Raw genomic sequence first — 19,353 nt, forward strand, 5'->3', positions numbered from 1 at the left:
GATGGCAAAAGGGGAGGTTGGAAGGTGAAATTAGGAAGTTTGCAGGTATTATGCGAGCAGATACAGATGCCCGAGTACCCAGTTGATTGGAAGGATGTGGGAGAGGCATTTACTCTGCACTGGATGGATTCTGTGAAGATGACCTTTATACTTCCATTTCGAACCGCGAAAAAATAACTCAAGCGGCTAGGTGAGGTCAGATTATTTTGTCCGAGACAGTACGTGCGACTCATATGCCTTGTGTTTACTATAGTTCTTCCAGCTTGTCTACAGGGTTGTGAATATCGTCTGCCATGCCTCTTTTTATTTTATACAGTCAGCTGCCGAGTACCGCAACACCCTCGTCCTTCATAACACCCTTCTACAATCGATATTAACTTTATCTTTCAAAGGTGTGATTAGATTTGTTTTCACGAAGTTGTCGGGATCTCATGTTTTCTGTATCAATTAGTGGTTGTTTACTGCAAAGCCCAGGACTTATTCTCATCACCTCAATTCATACGCGTTAAAGCATTTTCAGCAATTTGAGAGTTTGATTGATTTTGTTGAAACAAACTAAGTGTTTATGAACACGAAAGGGTATTGTATCTTTATTTTCGGACATTGGGGGGGGGGGGGGGGGGGGTTGCGCACGGTTGATGGAGGAGCTCACAGAGGAGATATTTCTTGTTTTCATAATTGATAATACGCTTGCAACACCAACTAATGTTTGAACATAGAAGAGGCGAGCGGGTCTGTGCTCGCTAATCTAGTCATGTTCGTGAACAGCAATGAAATTGCGGGCTCGACGCCCAAAACACGCACACTGTCAGTGAGGAACGCCTTAATGGCTAAATGTGTATTAATTCCACTTCCTGGGGCTTTTTTAAGCGAACAATTCGCTACACCATAATTCAGCCAGGGTAAACCTGGCAGTTCTTTTTACTTTCAACGAGCCAAAAATGGTGTGGTCTTCTAATCTTGTGCTCCCGTCCACGTTCCGCGCTGTTACCCCAAGATGCATAACCAACTTGCCCAAGCTGCTATTCTAGCTAACTACATTTCTTTCACTTCGGACTCCTTTCAATGTTTCACCCTTGACTTCTCAGACCTCATTGCCCTAATTGTCAACGCACTGTGCCGAGCGAGAACAATGTCGTTTTGCCCACGTATGAAGATTCTTCCTCCGGAAGTGATAGCCCTCTTTGGAGGGTATGCACCCTCTGACAGTCATGGGCGAAGATTCCTGAAGATTTTGAAGTCAGAATGATACCGGCAGGTCCGCGTGTATAGGGATTGCTTACGCCTTCGGCTCCTCGCCAACCCCCGGCAGTGGCGGGACACTTCGCTGCTTCTTGACAGATCCATCGAAGGCTTCTGGAACTTCACCTTGGCTAAGCTGCGCGCCGACATCTCCTCGAAAAGAAGAGCAGTGGAAGGACAGACGGCTGGAAACAGCGTCCACACCAGCGGAGTCAAAAGCCTCCCTCAGTCAGTCCTGAAAGTTTTACGCCACGGGCCGAAGAAAACCGCACCGGAACTTCTGGCCATGGCACGACGAGTAGCGCGGGCTGCACCGGAGTCCGAAAGTTCCAGGTGCGTCTCAGACGAAGTGGACGTGGTCGCACGCTGCTGACTTGCCAACAGAAGCTTGCCTGTAGGACGAGCGGTGAAGTATTTGAAAGAACATTCGCTTTCATTGCTTACTTCGAACAAGGAGGGGGGCTTTGCTGTGTTGCCTATTGACTTGTGCAAAGCCAAGGCGCTAGATCCATTCGTTCTGGTTTTAATAGACACGAAATGTCGGCGCTAAGAAAAGCGAAGTCAAATGCTAAGAATATATGCAAAAACCTTAAACTTGACCACCTAGAGCGCAGCATTAAGAGCAGTAAAAAATCGTCTGACATTTTTTTTTCACCGTGAAAACGCACAAACCTGACTGGCCCCTAAAGGTTATAGTTTCTGAGAATGGAACCTGGCAAAAAATGATCGCCACGTTCTTACAGGAAAAACTAAAATTACTAGACTGTGACGAACCTTTCCAGGTGAAATCATCAGACGAATTAATAATGTTTTTAAATGGCAATTCTAGCACTGACTTTGCAGCATTCTCGGTGGATGTAAAAGATCTGTACTATTCGATTCCACAAGATGATATCCAAGAATGTGTGGAAACGTGCATAGATACGTACGGTGCAATCCCATTCCAAAATGCCTGTGGGGTGTCGACAGGTGGGTATTTGGAGCTGCTTGCTGTCTATTTGAAGTCTACCCATGTCGTCTGGGAGGGTAACATGTATCTCCAAAAAAAGCGGCGTGTGCATATGTTCTTGTATTGCACCAATCGTCAGTGACTTGTACCTCGCCCAGAAAGACAGAATCCTTCTGAACGCCCTCACCGGCACAAACGTCCGCAACGTGTTTACGTACGTCGATGACTACATTGTGCTCTGTGATGGCCGCGGCACGAACACCCAAGACGTAGCTCAGGAAGTAGAGGCGTGCTTTAACCATGTTCTTCAGCCGCTCACGATCACCCACGAAGTCCCGGTACAGGGGTCTATGAGATTTCTAGATCTCAGACTTGATTTCGGTTTGGGGAATGTCTGCTGGGCTTATGAACCCAGAGGTGACAAGGCGCCACTCCCTTTCCACTCGGCTCATTCCAAACTTCTGAAAAGACCCGTTGCAAACATTTGTTTGTCAAATGCTCTAAAGAAGTCATGTACTCACACCATGGAGGCCAGTTTTCATCGCCAGGTTGACCGCCTTACAGGAGCTGGGTACCCATAACATTTGCTTGTTTCTGTTGCGGAACGTTTGAACAAGAAGTTAAGACTCGAGCGTGTCGGTGCCCAACTAGGTCACGAGGACAGGGAGACAACAAACAAGCGCAGGATTCTGGCCATACCATATGTGCACAACCCCCCCCCCCCCCCTCGGAAAGCACAGTCCCGGTGCGCACTAGGACGAACTACTGCAGAAGTTTTACGGCTTCATTCTGGTGACATGAACAATCTCGGTGCGTGGCATAGAGGACTGTCGCGGCGGATGTACAGGGGCGACCTCGTATGTCACAGGGGTGACTGACCGTAAAACACGGTAGGGTCCTGCGTAGCGTGGCAAGAGCTTCTCACACAGCCCAACTTTACGAGCGGGAGTCCAGAGCAAGACGAGAGAGCCCGGAGAGTAGTGGACATCCCGGTGGTGAGAATCATGGCGCCGTTTTTGAGAATTTTGGGAGCAGGCCAGTCGTCGGCGAGCAATAACACGGGCTGCGTCAGCTCGGGAGAAGGCGTCACGAACGTAGCAACTGGCGTTAGCGGTAGAAGGCAATGCGCTGTCAAATGGACGGGGAGGGTCGCGGCCGTATAGAAGATAAAACGGTGAGTAGCCCATTGTGTCGTGACGAGAGGAATTGTACGCGAACGTCAGAAAGGGAAAATAATATCCCAGTCACGGTGATCATCCGAGACATACATAGACAGCATGTCCGTGAGCGTGCGGTTGCGGCGTTCGGTGAGGCCGTTCGTTTGTGGATGGTAAGCGGTGGTAAAATAGTGCTTAATGGAGCAGTACCGAAGAATTTCGTCGACTACTCGAGCAAGAAAGCAACGGCCACGGTCACTGAGCAGCTGGCGTGGAGCACCATGGAGCAGGATGACGTCATGGAGAAGAAACGCAGCCACATCAGTTGCACAGCTGGTGGGTATCGCTCGGGTGACAGCGTAGCGCGTAGTATAATCCGTGGCCACTGCAATCCATTTATTCCCCGACGCAGAAAGTGGGAAAGGCCCGAGGAGATCAAGGCCAACTCGGGAAAATGGGTCTACTGGGATGTCGATCGGCTGCAGGGATCCAGCAGGCATAGCCGAGGGCTTCTTCCGCCGCTGACACCAGTCACAAGAAGCAACGTAACGACGAGCAGAGCGATAGAGGCCTGGCCAAAAGAAGCGGCGGCGGGCGCTATCGTACGTACGAGATACGCCAAAATGACCCGCTGTGGCTGCGTCGTGCAGCTGTTGAAGAACAGTGGAGGTGTTCGGGTAACGAGCAGAAGTTCGGCGCCATCTGGTCGCATATTCCGTCAGTATAAGGTGCCGTTGTTGAGCACGAACAGAGCAACGGTAGCATCAAGGTGATCGGTGCTGAGGCGATTGATTATGCTGCTAAGCTTGGGATCTAAGCGCTGTTCATGGCGAATGTTTGAAAGGTCAGAGATGGCCAACACATATGTGTCATTGTCACACTCGCTCGCAGGTGGGGGATCTACCGGGTTCCGGGACAGGCAATCGGCGTCAGCGTGCAGCCGGCCAGACTTGTGGACGACAGAAAAAGTGTATTCCTGAAGGCGGAGGGCCCAACGACCCAGGCGACCACTTGGGCCCTTCAGCGTAGAAAGCCAGCATAAGGCATGGTGGTCGGTGATGACGGAGAACGGGCGGCCAAACAAGTAAGGGCGAAACTTTGTAATGGCCCACACGAGGGCTAAGCACTCACGTTCTGTGATCGAGTAATTCCGTTCAGCCGCAGAAAGGAGGCGACTGGCATAAGCAATGATGCGAGTGCAACCCATCTGCTGCTGGACGAGTATGGCACCAATACCGTGACCACTGGCGTCGGTGCGTACCTCCGTTGGTGCCGAAGGATTGAAGTGTGCCTGGACGGGTGGGTTGGTGAGGGCTGCAATGAGCGCAGAAAAGGCTTGGGATTGTTCTTGGTCCCAGCAAAATGGAGCGTCGTTCTTCAAAATTTTGGAGAGTGGACGAGCCGTCTCCGCAAAGTTAGGTACGAACCGCCGAAAATAGGAGAAAGCCCAAGAAAGCTACGCACGTCACTGGTACAACGGGGTGTAGGAAATGCACTTACAGCACGTATTTTGTCTGGATCTGGTTGAACGCCCCGGGCGTCGACCACGTGACCGAGCACCTTGAATTCACGTCGGCCGAAGCTACATTTCTTAGAGTTCAGCTGAAGGCCAGCTCTTCGGAAGACGCCAAGAATGGCCTCAAGGCGATGGAGATGGCTCTCGAATGTAGAAGAAAATACAATGACGTCATCGAGATAACACAAGCACATCGTCCATTTCAAGCCACGCAGGAGAGAGTCCATCACGCGCTAGAATGTTGCGGGCGCATTACACAAGCCGAAATGCATCACCTTGAATTGATACAGGCCATCGGAAGTGACGAAGGCGGTCTTCTCCTGGTCCCGTTCGTAGACTGCGATCTGCCAATAACCAGAACGAAGATCAATGGAAGAGAAATAGCTGGCACCGTGCAAGCAGTCGAAGGCATCATCTATCCTGGGGAGCGGGTAAACGTCTTTCTTTGTAATTTTGTTGAGGTGTCGGTAATCAACGCAGAATGTCCCGGTATTGTTCTTCTTTTTAACAAGCACGACAGGTGACGCCCAGGGACTGTTCGAAGGCTCTATAATGTTTTTTGCTAACATCTTGTCCACTTCATCTTGTATGACGCGTCGTTCAGAAATGGCGACTCGATAAGGTCTTCTGTGAATTGGGCGGGCGTCTCCGGTGTCGATACGATGTGTAACGAGGGACTTTTGTCCTAAGGGGTGGTAACCAAAATCGCAAATATCGCTGTACGAATTCAGAAGACTCGTAAGTGCTGTAGCACGGTCAGGGCGCAAATTAGGGGCAACCATTCCTGATATGCGATCCTCCGGAGATGGGGACGGTGCAGGTCGTGTCGACACTTTAGCAGTAGGGTCAGGCAAAAGAGCGGCAACTGTGCGTCAGACAGTGGGGTCAGTTCGGCGAGAGTAATGCCCTCAGGAAGAACGTGCACAAAAAGGCCGAAGTTCAAGACTGGAATATAAGCGTTGTTATTTTCTTCGTGCACGATGTTATGAGGGAGAGCGATTCTACGCTGCAGTTTCACGTCGGTTATGGAGCAAACAACGTAGTCGCCATCAGGAACGGAGGGGAAAGGCGACATGAGCACATACACTGCAGCTTCTGGTGGCAGACGAGTAAATATAGAGGAGCAGAGACGGAGCGTTGAAGTATCAGAGGCCTGTTTGTGAGGACAGAGTGGCAGGTCCAGATGAAGCAGTCCAGAAGAACAGTCAATGAGCGCGGAATGTGCAGGTAAAAAGTCAAGTCCTAATATAACGTCGTGAGGGCAACTGGTGAGGACTGTAAATAGGACAGGGATATGGCGGTCGGCAATGGTAATACTTGCAGTACACATACCAATCACAGTAGCTGTATTGCTATCAGCAACACGAATGGTAGATGAGGATGCGGATGTGAGCACTTTGTTGAGGCGTTGACGGAGCGAGGAACTGAGGACGGAAATGTGGGCGCCAGTGTCAATAAGGGCAGAAACTGAGACTCCATCCACAAAAATTTCAATGAGGTTACGTCTGGGTGCGAGGGTCAGTTCCGAGTTGACAGTCCGGGTCGGTAATGCAGCGTCACTCCCGGGCGCTACATTCCCGAGTGGGCGCCGGCGTATGATGGGGAGGAGTTGCGACGAGGCAGCGGTGAACGAGATCGACGAGACCGTGGAGATGGAGATCGGCTGGAGTGACGGACACTTGAGCCGGCTTCGGTGTGAGGTTCATCTGGATGAGCAGGGAAGTGTCCAGGTCCATCATATGCGGGGCGGAGCTGTTCAGGTTCGGCAGGGAAGCGTCGAGGGCCGTAGTAGTACCGATGGCCAGCGTTGTAATAGGAACGAGGTGTAGGGAAGGTGCGACTGCGGCAATAACGGGAAGTGTGGCCGGCTCGACAGCAAATAAAACAAATTGGCCTGTCATCTGATGTGCGCCACTCTGCAGGATTGCGATTAACGTAGCGACGTGGGGGAGCTGGGCTAGTGGTTGCAGCAGCCACTACAGGAACAGGATGAGATGGTGACGATGGCGGTACGGCGTTGGAGGAAAGACCGACGTTGGCAAGTTCCTGTCGGACAACAGCCTGTATCATGGCCACGGTGTCAAGCCCTGGAGATGGGAATCGTGCAGGAGCTAATGCCTCGAGTTCTCACCTGACGATCCGAGTCATTGTTGTAGACTGAGAAGGCTGTTGCAGAGGAGCCAGATCATCACAGAATGATGTGGCTGCCGTGTTTGGAAGGCGCTCAAAGCAATGTACCAGGCGTCGTTGTTTAGCCTACTCGAATCTTCGGCAAACTTGAGCACCGACTCGACGGTAGAACAATCCATGCAGAAGAGAATGTTGAACGCGTCATCTGCGATGCCCTTGAGGATGTGCCCTACCTTTTCACTTTCCAGCATGGAGCTGTTCGCCTTGCGACACAACGCGAGCACGTCTTGGATGTAGGCCAGGTAGGACTCCGTTGTGGATTGGGCGCGAGACGAAAGTTCGGTTTTGGCTGCGAGAGCCCGTCCAATGGGCTTCCCGAACAAGGCGTGAAGCTTTTGCTTGCAAATTTCCCAGGTCACCAGCTCATGCTCGTGATTTTGAAACCATGTGCGAGCGGTTCCCGCCAAATAGAATATCAGATTGGCCAGCATGATGGTCGCGTCCAAATGATTGTTTCGGCTGCATCGCTCGTATTCATCCAGCCAGTCGTCCACATCTGTCTTGTCTTCGCCATTGAAGATGGGAGGGTGGCGGATTTTTGTGAGGACGAGTGGTTGCGCCGATGTTGTTGCGGTGGTAGGAGCTGCCTCAGAGGTCATAGTGGCCGTTGTTGACGTTGTGATCCCAGGTAGGTGGCGGCCACTGCGCAAATCCAGCTTTCGGCTGCTTAAATGGATTTATGTGTGCACACGGAGATCTTTGGTCACCTCCACAAAGAATATAATAAAACAATATATGAATATGTTATTAATATGAAAATGTGAAGAACACGTGCAGAATTTACAAGTTTCATGACGGCCTTTAAAAACGTACTGAAATACACATACTCGAAGTAAAAAGAGGGCAGGGATAATGCAGTGATTTCAATCCTGATAATTAGGAGCGCGTCCTCGTGTTCATCATCAATGGTTAGTTAAACGCACTTTGTTACTTGGCGAGTGATGTGAACGAAAGTAAATCTAACAGCTGCCCCGGAACCTCAGTAGGAACATTGACTCGCACGGCCAGTCAACGATTCGGCTCTCGCTCGCGTCCCTGAAACACAGTCCGACCGGTCAGACGTCGGCGATGAGCTATAGCGCCATGACCTGTACGACTGCAGCCCTACATGCGGCGCATAACAAATGGCCCGCCATGTAACACCGCCGAGTTCACTTGAGGCTGGCTCTGTTCCTTGAAAGCAATATGAGGAAACAATTCACAGTGCAGAGTAGATAAAATTTTAACGGAAACCACAGAGCAAATCGAATTTAACAATTTATCAGTAACGCAGAAACCTCCCCTTCATAGCAGATATAAAAGCGCCCAATTCAACATCTTGAGGAGCTAACTTATTGAGGGCATCCGACAGTTTCTTTTAGTGACAATATTAACATATTTACTTTCACAAGGGGGCTTAAATCTTTCAAGCTTTGAACTAACTTAAGAAACGAATTTACACTAATAAAAGGCCGTTCTTTTACACAAGAAATGAGAGCGTGCCGAAGTAGGTAACTTTGCCTTTCAGTAGTAATAATAGAGGGCACCATGAATGGGTTGTTATGAACCATGTGCGGGATAAGGAAGCTTCTCTTGTTCGTTGGAGGTTCTTTCCTATACTACAGGCTGTAGCGAAGAGGCCACACCACGCATAAGTCAAAATGTATTTCTTTCTTATTCGAAAGCTGAGCTTTATTAAAGCTTGGTGTTCCTGCCCAGAAACGAGTGGCTCTGGTCAGTCCCTCGGCTTGGGCATCGTGTTCACAGTGGGGTACGGCAACACAGCAGGTGGTGGAAATAGGAACCTGAATCCCGGAGGTGGCGGGGGCTCCAGCCCAGGCGGCAGCATTATCCCGGGTGGGGGTGCTGGCCCCCTTGGACAAGGCGGGCCGCCGTCGGCTCCGGCCGCAGAAGATGCTTCCATCCCGGGGCGCGGAACTGGCGGCGTGGGCTTCCAGAGTCCTGGCATAGTATCTCGCTTGGACTTGGGAGGTCTTGGCACGAATGGCTCTTCGAGGGACACGGTTTCGGCCTCGTAGCCAAGCTGCAGCGCTAGATCTCGTTTCTCGCGTTCGATTGCCACGCGGCTGGCGTAGTCCTTGATGCCCGCCAGTGCCACCACCTGACGGGAGCAATAAATGAAACCAATTCGTGAATGCAAAAAAACATGCTAGGATTAGGACAATACAATTTGGTGGACGGTGGGATATTGCCTAGCGAATGTCAATCTGTAGAGAACGGCAGCGTCTATAGCAGCGTCTATACCGAATGTTCACTGCAGAAGCAGCTTTGCTGTCGCAAACTAAGGACAGCTTGCAGTGCGTATCAGGATAAAGTATGCTAAGTAGAGTCATGAATGTTGGTGGCATGGTAGTCATGCCCCCCCCCCCCCCCCCCCTTGTTCTAAAGAGGAGTTTTTCCCTTGAATTGAGTGTAAATATTTCTGGACATGACCCAAACGTTCTCCAGTACCTGGTACAGAAGGTGCAACGTCCTCAAATGTGGAGCGATAAACCGTAGGCGAATTTATAATTCGCTCATAGGAAGACATTAAACAAGGCAGGCCGAATAAGCGCTAAAGGTTGCTTTTAAAGCAGACACTTTCCAGGCTCTGTGTAGCTCTGTAGCTGCAATGGGTTTTTGTTTTCCTTTACTTTTTTTTAAGTACGAGGGCTTTTAGCTGCATTAAAGGGATGAGTTGAGTGAATGACGAATTCCTAAAAAAACAATTAGGAAGTATACATGAGACCGTGAATATTTTTATTCGCAAAGCGTATATATATATATATATATATATATATATATATATATATATATATATATATATATATATATATATATATATATTGTTACAGTTCATATGATAAATGAAGATGAGGAACTGGGTAGTAGCTGGACGAAGAAGAAGGGAGTGGGAGTGGAAGTGCCGCCTGTGTCGTGTGGACCGTTTCTTGGGCTCAGAAAGGTTGATTACATAGTGACAAGAGTGTTACATTATTGGTGGAGAGTGCAGTCTCGATCCCATGTCGTTTCGCCATCGACGCACCCCTTGAGCCTTGTCGAAGCCGCCGCCTTACTGGACTCCCGCCACTGGTCCTTACAATGCCGCCACCGACTGAGCCTAGCCCAGTGCTTCTTGCCACTTCAAATCAGGCGAGTCCCGGCCTTTACCAACCTTACCGAGAGCCTCGTCCTTTCGCTGGCGCAGCGGGGGAGGACGTTGACGACTGGCTCCGCCACTACCAACGGGTAAGCCGTTACAATCGCTGGGACTTCGCCACTCAGCTCGACAACGTCGTTTTCTTCCTGACCGACACCGCCCTTGTCTGGTTTGAAAACCATGAGGACACGCTGACGACATGGGACCGCTTTGTGACCGAACTCAAACAGTGTTTCGGCGATTCGTCAGCGTGCAAGAGGCAGGCCGAACACACACTAGCCAATCGTGCCCAACTACCTGGCGAGACCTGTACTACCTATACCGAAGCGGTCCTCAAATTATGCAGAACCATCGATTCTCGCATGTCTGAGGAGGACAAAGTTGACCATCTTTTGAAGGGCATCGCAGCTGATTTCTACAACTTCCTCATCGCCAAAATTGATATCTCGACTGTGTCCGCTGTCCTCCGTAGCATCCGCACATTCGAAACACTAAAGACCCGTCCAGTAAGTCCTAAGTTTGGAAGGCTTGCCTATGTATAACAACCGTCACCAGCGTTGACGAACATGTTCCTCCGGATCTTACTTCAACTATCTGGCAGATCATTCGTGAAGAGTTACTCCGGCTCGATTCTCGCTGCCGGAACACTTCACCAGTGTCCTACCACCCATCTTTTTTGTGTGAACCAGCCTACAGTCTACAATCGCAGCCTGAGTTTTCTTCTGTTCACGCAGCACACCCTGCCTCTTCGAAGAATGCTCGCCGCAACATTTCGCAAGCCCTGTTTCTTCTAGACATCTTGATCAGCTTAACGACCTTCGGCCGCGAAGACCTAGGCGAGCGCCCCGGTTCACAGATCAGCGCAGTCCTGGCTTTTATCGACAGCAGGACCAACCCCTTCTTCGGCCTACTCCTGTCTGTTACCGATGTGGCATCCCGGGTCATTTTTCAAGAGAATGCCGCCGTGGTCAACCATCGCGGTATGACCGACCAACGCATCCAGACCCGACCAGTGATCACCCAGTTGACTCCTGTCAGTACTGGTTGTCTCCTCCGCATGGCCAGTTTCAGCCCGGTGGCGCGCGCAACCACTCCTCGGCTTCCGACCGGAGTCTGACTCCACCGCCCGTTTTTCGTGTCCGCCGCTCGCCATCCCCTCGAAGTGCCGCGGCCGATGGAGGTGAGGCCGCCGGTGAAAGCTCACTATTCGCAGAAATACCTCCTTCCGTAACAATGCTAAAAAATAAGAGCTGTGTGTATGTTGACGGTCCTTCTACAATGGCGTTAGTGGACACTGGTGCAACAATATCGATTATGAGTTTAACATTTAAAAACTTACTGGGACCAAAAGTGATGTTTCCTTGGGACCAAAATGCAAATTTTTATAACGTTAGTAACGATTTGTTAGAGCCCGTTGGAGTGTGCAGTGCCAAGGTCTGTCTTGGGGGAACCGTGCTTTCTGTGGAATTCGCCGTGCTACCCCACTCCACACATAATGTAATTCTTCATATAGATTTTCTGCGCATGTGTGGCGCAACCGTAGACTGCCGCACGGGCGAGATCAGTGTTGACGGCTGCCTACCGCCTGAGTTCTTCGAGGAATCTTTTGTTTGTGAAGATGTGCTGCACGTGTGCGACGATACTGTTGTGCCTCCGATGTCTATGCAGTACATTCCGGTTTCGTGTTCTCGTCGTGCGATCGAAACGTTTGAGGCGACCATGACACCTAACTATTCGAACTGCGCAAAGAAATCTCTCCTGGTTCTTAATTGTTTGGTGTCGGTAACCAAAAGCTGCACTCGATTATGGACTATTAATTGCTCCACGCAGCCAGTTCTTTTAGCAGCTGGAATGAAGCTTGCCTCTTGCAGTTCAGACATGCCAATATCAGTGGCTTTGGTTACGAACGCACCTCAGCTGAATGTCGCACCATCCCAAGTGAATGTTCAACTGCGTGGCATGATTAGTAATTCTCTGAACGCCACAGAGCATGATGCTTTGGAAGGTGTGCTGTCGAAGTATTCATCCGTTTTTGACTTCTCAAGCCCATCAGTTCACGCTCAATTCCCGGGTCTCGCACCAGTCATCGAATTGACACCGATATGCACATCCAATTCGCCAAAAACCGTATCGTGTGGCGCCGTCCGAGCGCAAGGTCATCAATGAGCAAGCACAGGAAATGTTGGCCCGGGGTGTCATTCAAGAATCATGCAGTCTCTGGGCGGCTCCAGTAATTCTTGTGCGCAAGAAAGATGGCACATGGTGATTTTGTGTAGATTACCGCCGCTTGAATTCAGTCACTAAAAAGGATGTCTACCCGCTTCCCCGCATTGATGACGCATTGACTTCTTGTATTCTGCATCATACATTTCATCTGTCGACCTGCCGTCAGGATACTGGCAAATCCCAATGCACCCAGCAGACAAGGAGAAGACGGCTTTCATCACTCTCGATGGACTGTTTGAATTTAATATTATGCCTTTCGTCTTGTGCAATGCACCCGCAACGTTTGAAAGATTCGTGGATTCTGTACTACGTGGTCTGAAATGGGAGGTCTGTATGTGCTATATGGACAACGTAGTCATTTTTGGCCGGACATTCAAAGAGCACAACCACCGCCTAGTCCTCGTGCTGGACTGCTTGCGCCAAGCTGGACTTATACCTCAATTAAAAAAAGTGCCGTTTTGGTGAGCGACAGGCGTTGGTGCTTGGCCACCTCGTCAATGGTGACGGCGTCAGGCCTGATCCTGAGAAGACCGTAGCCGTTGCCGCATTTCAGCAACCTCGGAATGTGAAGGAGCTTCGCAGTTTTCTTGGCCTTTGCTCATATTTCCGACGCTTCATCCCTCGTTTCGCAGATGTCGCCTACCCGCTCACGTGTCTACTACATAAAGACGCTCCATTCTAGTGGACATCTGAGTGTGACTCCTTTTTCCGACAACTAAAGTTCCTCCTAACATCACATCCTATCGTACGGCACTTCCACCCTTCCGCTCCAACTGAAGTACATGAGGACGCAAGTGGCATAGGCCTCGGTGCTGTCCTCGTTCAGCGCTATAATGACCGTGAACATGTGATTGCTTACGCCAGTCGGACTCTCAGCAAGACGCAGCGCAACTACACCGTCACCGAGCAGGAATGTCTCGCGGTTGTTTTTGCCGTGCAGCAGTTTCGCTGCTACCTGTACAGACGACCTTTCGTAATAGTAACTGATCACCATTCCCTATGCTGGCTACTCAATCTCCGTGATCCGTCTGGTCGCCTGGCCCGCTGGGTACTTCGCTTGCAAGAATACGACTGCAGATTTCATACAAAAGGGGTCAACGGCACGCAGATGCCGAATGCCTCTCCCGGTTGCCACTTGCCACGACGGAATGCGACGCGGACAACTTCGACCACTACGTCGCTGCTTTATGTCCGAAATTTCCCGATACTCACACCTTTCGAACAGAACAACACAACGATCAGCACCTGCAGCCGTTCTTGAATGCTGCTCAGGAAGCAGCCTCGAACAGCCAGTTTTGCCTCCGTGATGGGCTGCTATACAAGAAAGTTTATTCAGACACTGGCCATCGGTTCCTTCTGTTAGTGCCTGAAAGCCTCCGTCTTTCTATTTTACGCGTCATGCATGATAATCCAGCTTCGGGACAGCTGGGATCTTCGAGAACTTTGAACCGCACTAAGGAGCGATTCTACTAGCCGCGGATGCGCCAAACAATTGACCAGTATATTGCCAGCTGTCCTCAGTGCCAGAGTCACGAAGGTCCTACTAGTGTTGCACCCGGAATGCTTCACCCTGTAGCGCCTCCGAAGGCTCCTTTTGAGAATGTCGGAGTCGATCTTTTGGGTCCCTTTGCAAAGTCGCAAGGGGGCAATCGTTGGATTGTTGTATGTGTGGACCATTTTACTCGCTACTGCGAGACAGCCGCTCTTCCCGCCGCTACAGCATACCAAGTTTCCCTATTTGTGCTGAATTCAGTCATCTTGCGACATGGTCCCCCGAGAGTTGTTATTAGTGGCAGAGGTCGCCAGTTTACTGCCCATGTAATTGAAGAACTACGTTTATGTGCATCTGATTTCAGACATTCCACCCTTTACCACCCTCAGACAAATGGTTTAACTGAACGCACCAACAGAACTCTGACGAATATGCTTTGAATGTACGTCGCATCGGACCATAAAAACTGGGACTGTGTTCTTCCGTTCATCACATACGCCTTCAGCACTGCCAGGCATGAGACCACAGGATAAAGTCCATTCTTCCTCCTGTACGCTCACTCCCCTCGACACAGCCTCGACACCATCCTCCCATTTTCTACTGAAGACGACCCGTGCTTAGCCGAAACCCTTTGCTTGGCTGAAGAAGCGCGGCGAATAGCCCGACTGAGGACTATGGCAACACAAGAGCGATCGAAAGCTTGCTATGACGACCGCCATCGCCAGATCATCTACTTCCCCGGTGACCGAGTCTGGCTTTGGAAACCAATGAGAAAGCGCGGCTTACACCAGAAAATGCTGGCACGCTACAGTGGACCCCAGGTGATCTTAGAACGGCTCGGCGAACTTAACTACCGGATTGCACGCCTTACAGCCTGTCACAGAATGGGCGGCATTCATTAATTTGTCCATGTTGCATTTATACACGCGCGGAATTGTTCGGTAAACCCATATGTTCACGGAACCTGCATATGTGACCATCGGTCGGGCGCTCAAAAACGCGTACGTGCACGCTGCCTCGGCGCAGTGTAGCTTTCCCTGTGTTAGCTACCACTCTCCCCATGCTCGATCAGAAGAGTACGTGCTGCCTGTGTCGTACGTGCCCCACTCAAAGTCACCCCTATTACGTCCAAAGTATAGAGCTTCCTTTATATATCCTTATATTCTTTTTTCCCTGGCAATGTGACCCCCAGAAGAACCGAAGTTAGGGGCGTACGTGACTGTTGTTTTTGTTGTGCGTTATATTTTTCAAACCTAAGATGGCGGCCATACAGTGCTGAAGTGTGGCGTGTCTATGTGCGCCTTCCTCCGTGAGTGAACTACTTTGTGCGCTCTATGTGTGTGTTTTGTTTCGGACCCCGACCCTGCGCACAAGGCATCGTCGACAAGGGTTTAAAAAGGAGCCGCCGAGGCCCCAAAGTCAGTCCGCCTAGTTCGCTCCTGAAGAGGGTAACCAGAGCTGCCGCGTGCTCCCGGGGGGTACCGAGCGCCGCCCCCGGCACAGCATCCTCAGACCGCACGTTGCACCGGAAGGACCGTCGCCTTCGAGTTTCGCCCGTCTGCGTCGTCTCAGTGATGGACTGCCGCCGCGCTCCCCGGTCAATTGTATGTTCGAAACTGCTATGAACTTTCTTTCCCTTACTGTTGCTTGAATTGTTACTTCCATCCCGGAAAAGCATGACCCTGTATGCGTAATTCGCAGTATTTAATTCGATTGTTTCTTCACTCGTGTCGTCGCCTTTTATAATATTAATTGCTGCCCTCTAAATGTTTTGTGTATTCCTCGTTCTGAGCCTATAAACCTCCTCTTATTGTTGTTCCAAGTCAACGCGTCTTCGTCTCATTCTCCACGTTTGCTTAGCGGCTACGCCGGGCATCGAACGACCACCCCCCGTTTTGTCATGTCTCGGTGATGACCTTTGGTGATTACCGAACGCGTGACACGGCCAGTGGATGACGTTCAGCAATAACTGAGGTTACACATGTAGCCCGTTTGAAGAAGTTCCACTCTCCTGACGACACATGACTCGCCCGGAGGGCTTCGTTTGCGAAAGGGGGGAAAATGTTACAGTCCATATGATAAATGAAGATGAGGAACTCGGTAGTAGCTGGACGAAGAAGAAGAGAGTGGGAGTGGAAGTGCCGCCTGTTTCGTGTGGACCATTTCTTAGGCTCAGAAAGGTTGATTACATAAAGACAAGAGTGTTACAATATACAAAGACCAGGCAGAAATAAGGAAAACGTTTACGGAAGATGATGGGAGTATAGAAATGTTATTGACGTGCTCCTTGCGAAAAGTGAAAGATATTGAGAGATATTAAAAAGATTTCCGCTGAGCAATATATAGCGATTCAAGGAGTTTTATCAGCCTTGTTTTCCCCGCATTAACCCCAAGAGTGCTGTTCCGTAAAAAAATAGAAGGTTTTATACCCACTAGAAAGCTGGTGGGTAAACGGAGGAATTACGTTGGAAAACTGGCACCTTTTAATTGCGGGGAGTTGGGAAGGGCACAATATTTGACAACCATTCGTTGCTCACATTGTCGGCGTCCCAGGAAGTGTATTCCACCTACTAGGGTCAGTTTGAATTGCGATAACCATTGTTACTCCAGATGCTATCATGACTGCGAAGGCATCGGTGTAGAACGTGAGCGCTCCAGAAGGCGACCAGTTGCCAGTGAATCAACGAGAACTTGATTCACTGATGAATGGTCGGTTTACCGTTTCGTGTCGGTTGAAAAAGAAAACGCCAAAGATATTCAGGAGTATAGTAGGAGGCGCATGCCGCACCGAATGGATCTTCTTACCGGCAGCACCCTACAATTTGCCCATACAAAAAATGCACTGCCATGGGAAAGAAAGGGAGGAGGGAGGTGGCATAGGTAGATCCGCGATAGGCACGCATGTATGGTGGTTAGATTCTAAAGGACAAAAGGCCTCGCTCGTCGATCCAGCAATGAAAAGCCATGGGACAGCCGCCATTTAACTTTAGCCAGCCGAATTATGAGATGAGGACTGATGTCCTAACCTGTGGGACAGAAATAGAGTATTCTACAAGGAAGCTGCTACCAATTAAGCGAGGATTCCGAGCAACGAATTTTCTAACCCGGATCCAGATATCTCCTCCGAGCCAGTGGTGATTGTGTCCTCAGCTTCCCTCGGTAGGTGTGGTCTAAATAAAGGAAGTTTTCCTGCGGGATTTCCTGCTTGCTTAATTTTCACCACCTGCTAAGAATCTATAAAAGTGCAACCTTTTTTGTGGAATCGTATCTAACCACACAGGTGGAAAAGTCACTGCGGTGCTCTAACATCACGCCAACGCTTCGACAGGCATTTGCTTCAGTGCAGTGCGAGAGCATCAGCAGTGCTATGAAGGTTAACTGTCATCCGTGTTTCTAAAACCTCAACTACACCTGACTGATTTCAGGAGCTTCCTCATGCGTGCAGTCTTTAGACGAAAGAGCCACCTGCCACTTTTCAACCTGCAATGACTGCCTTATTACGAATATAGAGTGAAAGAAAGCTTTCTTTTTTTTTTTACTTTCTAGTGGGAGGCGACACCGACGAACGATAGAAGCCTCTGAAAATCAGAGACTCAGATATATGTTGAAACTAGGAGATAACTAAAATAAGTAAAATCTTGAATGTGAGGATAATTCGAAAGCCTTAATTTGTCTCCACATATACCACATAGGTGGAATCAAAAGGCGTATGCCCTAGCATTTCCTCCGCGCCAATCATCAGCTTGATACATAGGCTGCTGACCGTAATTTTTTGCAGTCACTTCGCCTGCAGTAGCCAGTCTGTTCATACTCACGTAAAGTTTCTTTATCCCGTAACCCCCCCCCCCCCTCCACACACTTATGCGGGCCTCTACACACACGTAACTGCGAGGCTTTATGTAACTTCAACCTAGCGCACGACCAAAGCCCGTAAGATAGAATTATTTTCGCAAAGATCTCTGTGCTTCTCCCACGATTAAACGACGTGAAGCCGAAATTCAGCTCATCTCAGAGCTCAGCGTAAATGGTCCTGCTGAAACGCGCTTATCGTTTTGCACATGAAAAATATATTTTGATCTAGGGCAAGAGCAGCCAAAGATAGCTTCAAGAAAGAACCATTTTGAGGGGAGAGTTCTAGGTTTCACACGCGTATAAAGTGGATTTCGTATGAAACTTCCCCAGTGATGAAACACTTCACACGCATGCCTGCTGAGCTTTAAGGCCCACTGTCCACCCTCCGGTCGAAAACATTTTCTTCCCCGGTGACAGTAAGACTTCGCCCCCAGAACGCAAGGCCGCAACATGTTTTTGAAAAGAGTAACTAATAACGCAGTTACAGCCGCCGCAATCACCCGATTCTATCGTGTTTCTCTCCTCCCGTTCCCTCGCAAAGGTTTTTCACTCTCATGCCCGGACGTCTTGCCTCCGCAAGACTAATTCCCCTTCCTCCTTCGCGTTTGGCGGGAGGTGGGGTGTGGCACTCCGCGTGCGCGAAAAAAAAAATAAAATAAAAAAAAGAACGGGCGAGGGAGCGGGTGTCGCTGGATTCAGTCCGGCCGTGGCGAGGGAAGTGCGCGCAGCGAGCGGTAGACACCCATCCTTCACCCTCAGACAGTGAGACGGACCAATGGATGTCGTTTCCGACTACGACGTCATCCTTGCGGCTCGTAGGGAAAGGAAGAAGCTGGTTTCCCGACGGGGAGGATGAGAGAGCTTTGATTGGTATTTTTGCTGCTTTGCGGCGCGCATATCGCTGTAGCATTTTGCACAGACTATATCCGGTACCTGATCGAAACAATGGGCTCCTTTGCTTAAAAGGTCCTGCCTTGGACAGTGGCCGTTTAAAGTATTTCAGGACGCTTATAGTTTTTCACTCTCTACGAGTGATCAGTATCGAATGATGAGACAGAACCGAATCTACCCGAACTCCCTCCATCTCTTCACTACATAGCTGTCCGAGCAGTGTAAGAGTAGTACTGCTGATTTACTGACGCATTAGCATTTTGGAAAATGATGTGCTAAACAGAAGGTAAAAGGTATTTGCTATATGTAAACCACATTGCGAATTGGCTGTTACTTTTGGAAATTTAAATGGAGCACTGATCGACAAAACAGCAGCCATTGAGATGCAGTCAATCTTAAGTGTTCCTTCTAGGAGATATGTGCCCAAATTGACTAGTTGATGAGAAGTAAAACCTTAGCTAAATGAATCACCATGAGAGAAACACGTCTGAGCTCCCTCTTGACGAGCACTTACGCGTCCCTCCTGCAGCCGCTCGCTTAGGCGATAAAGGCAAACTGGGGGCGAGACAGCGAGGGCCCTAAACATCTGGCGGCACTCGTGTCTGCGATAACATTCCTCCAGAGTGTGACGCAGCGCCCTTATCGAGTTGTGAAAGCGTTAAAAGGGAAAGCCGCTGCTGCACCAGTTTACTTATTTCG

The 19,353-nt window shown here is 49.8% G+C and overlaps 1 protein-coding gene and 1 pseudogene across 1 annotated transcript in view; one reads left to right on the forward strand and one right to left on the reverse strand.

Annotated features, from left to right (window-relative positions):
- Positions 1 to 8,768: 8,768 nt before the first annotated feature.
- The window catches only part of LOC146190239 (uncharacterized), a 27,672-nt gene continuing 17,087 nt past the window's right edge, over positions 8,769 to 19,353 (reverse strand). The window contains exon 9 of the mRNA XM_084599753.1: positions 8,769 to 9,155. Within this exon, the coding sequence (XP_084455879.1) occupies positions 8,769 to 9,155 (387 nt within the window). The remainder of the gene's footprint in view (positions 9,156 to 19,353) is intronic.
- Positions 10,127 to 11,310, forward strand: LOC146190240 (uncharacterized; annotated as a pseudogene).

This window comes from Amblyomma maculatum, chromosome 4, assembly GCF_055883805.1.
Source record: "Amblyomma maculatum isolate TAMU_Amacu chromosome 4, ASM5588380v1, whole genome shotgun sequence".
Classification (NCBI taxonomy): Eukaryota; Metazoa; Arthropoda; class Arachnida; order Ixodida; family Ixodidae; genus Amblyomma; species Amblyomma maculatum.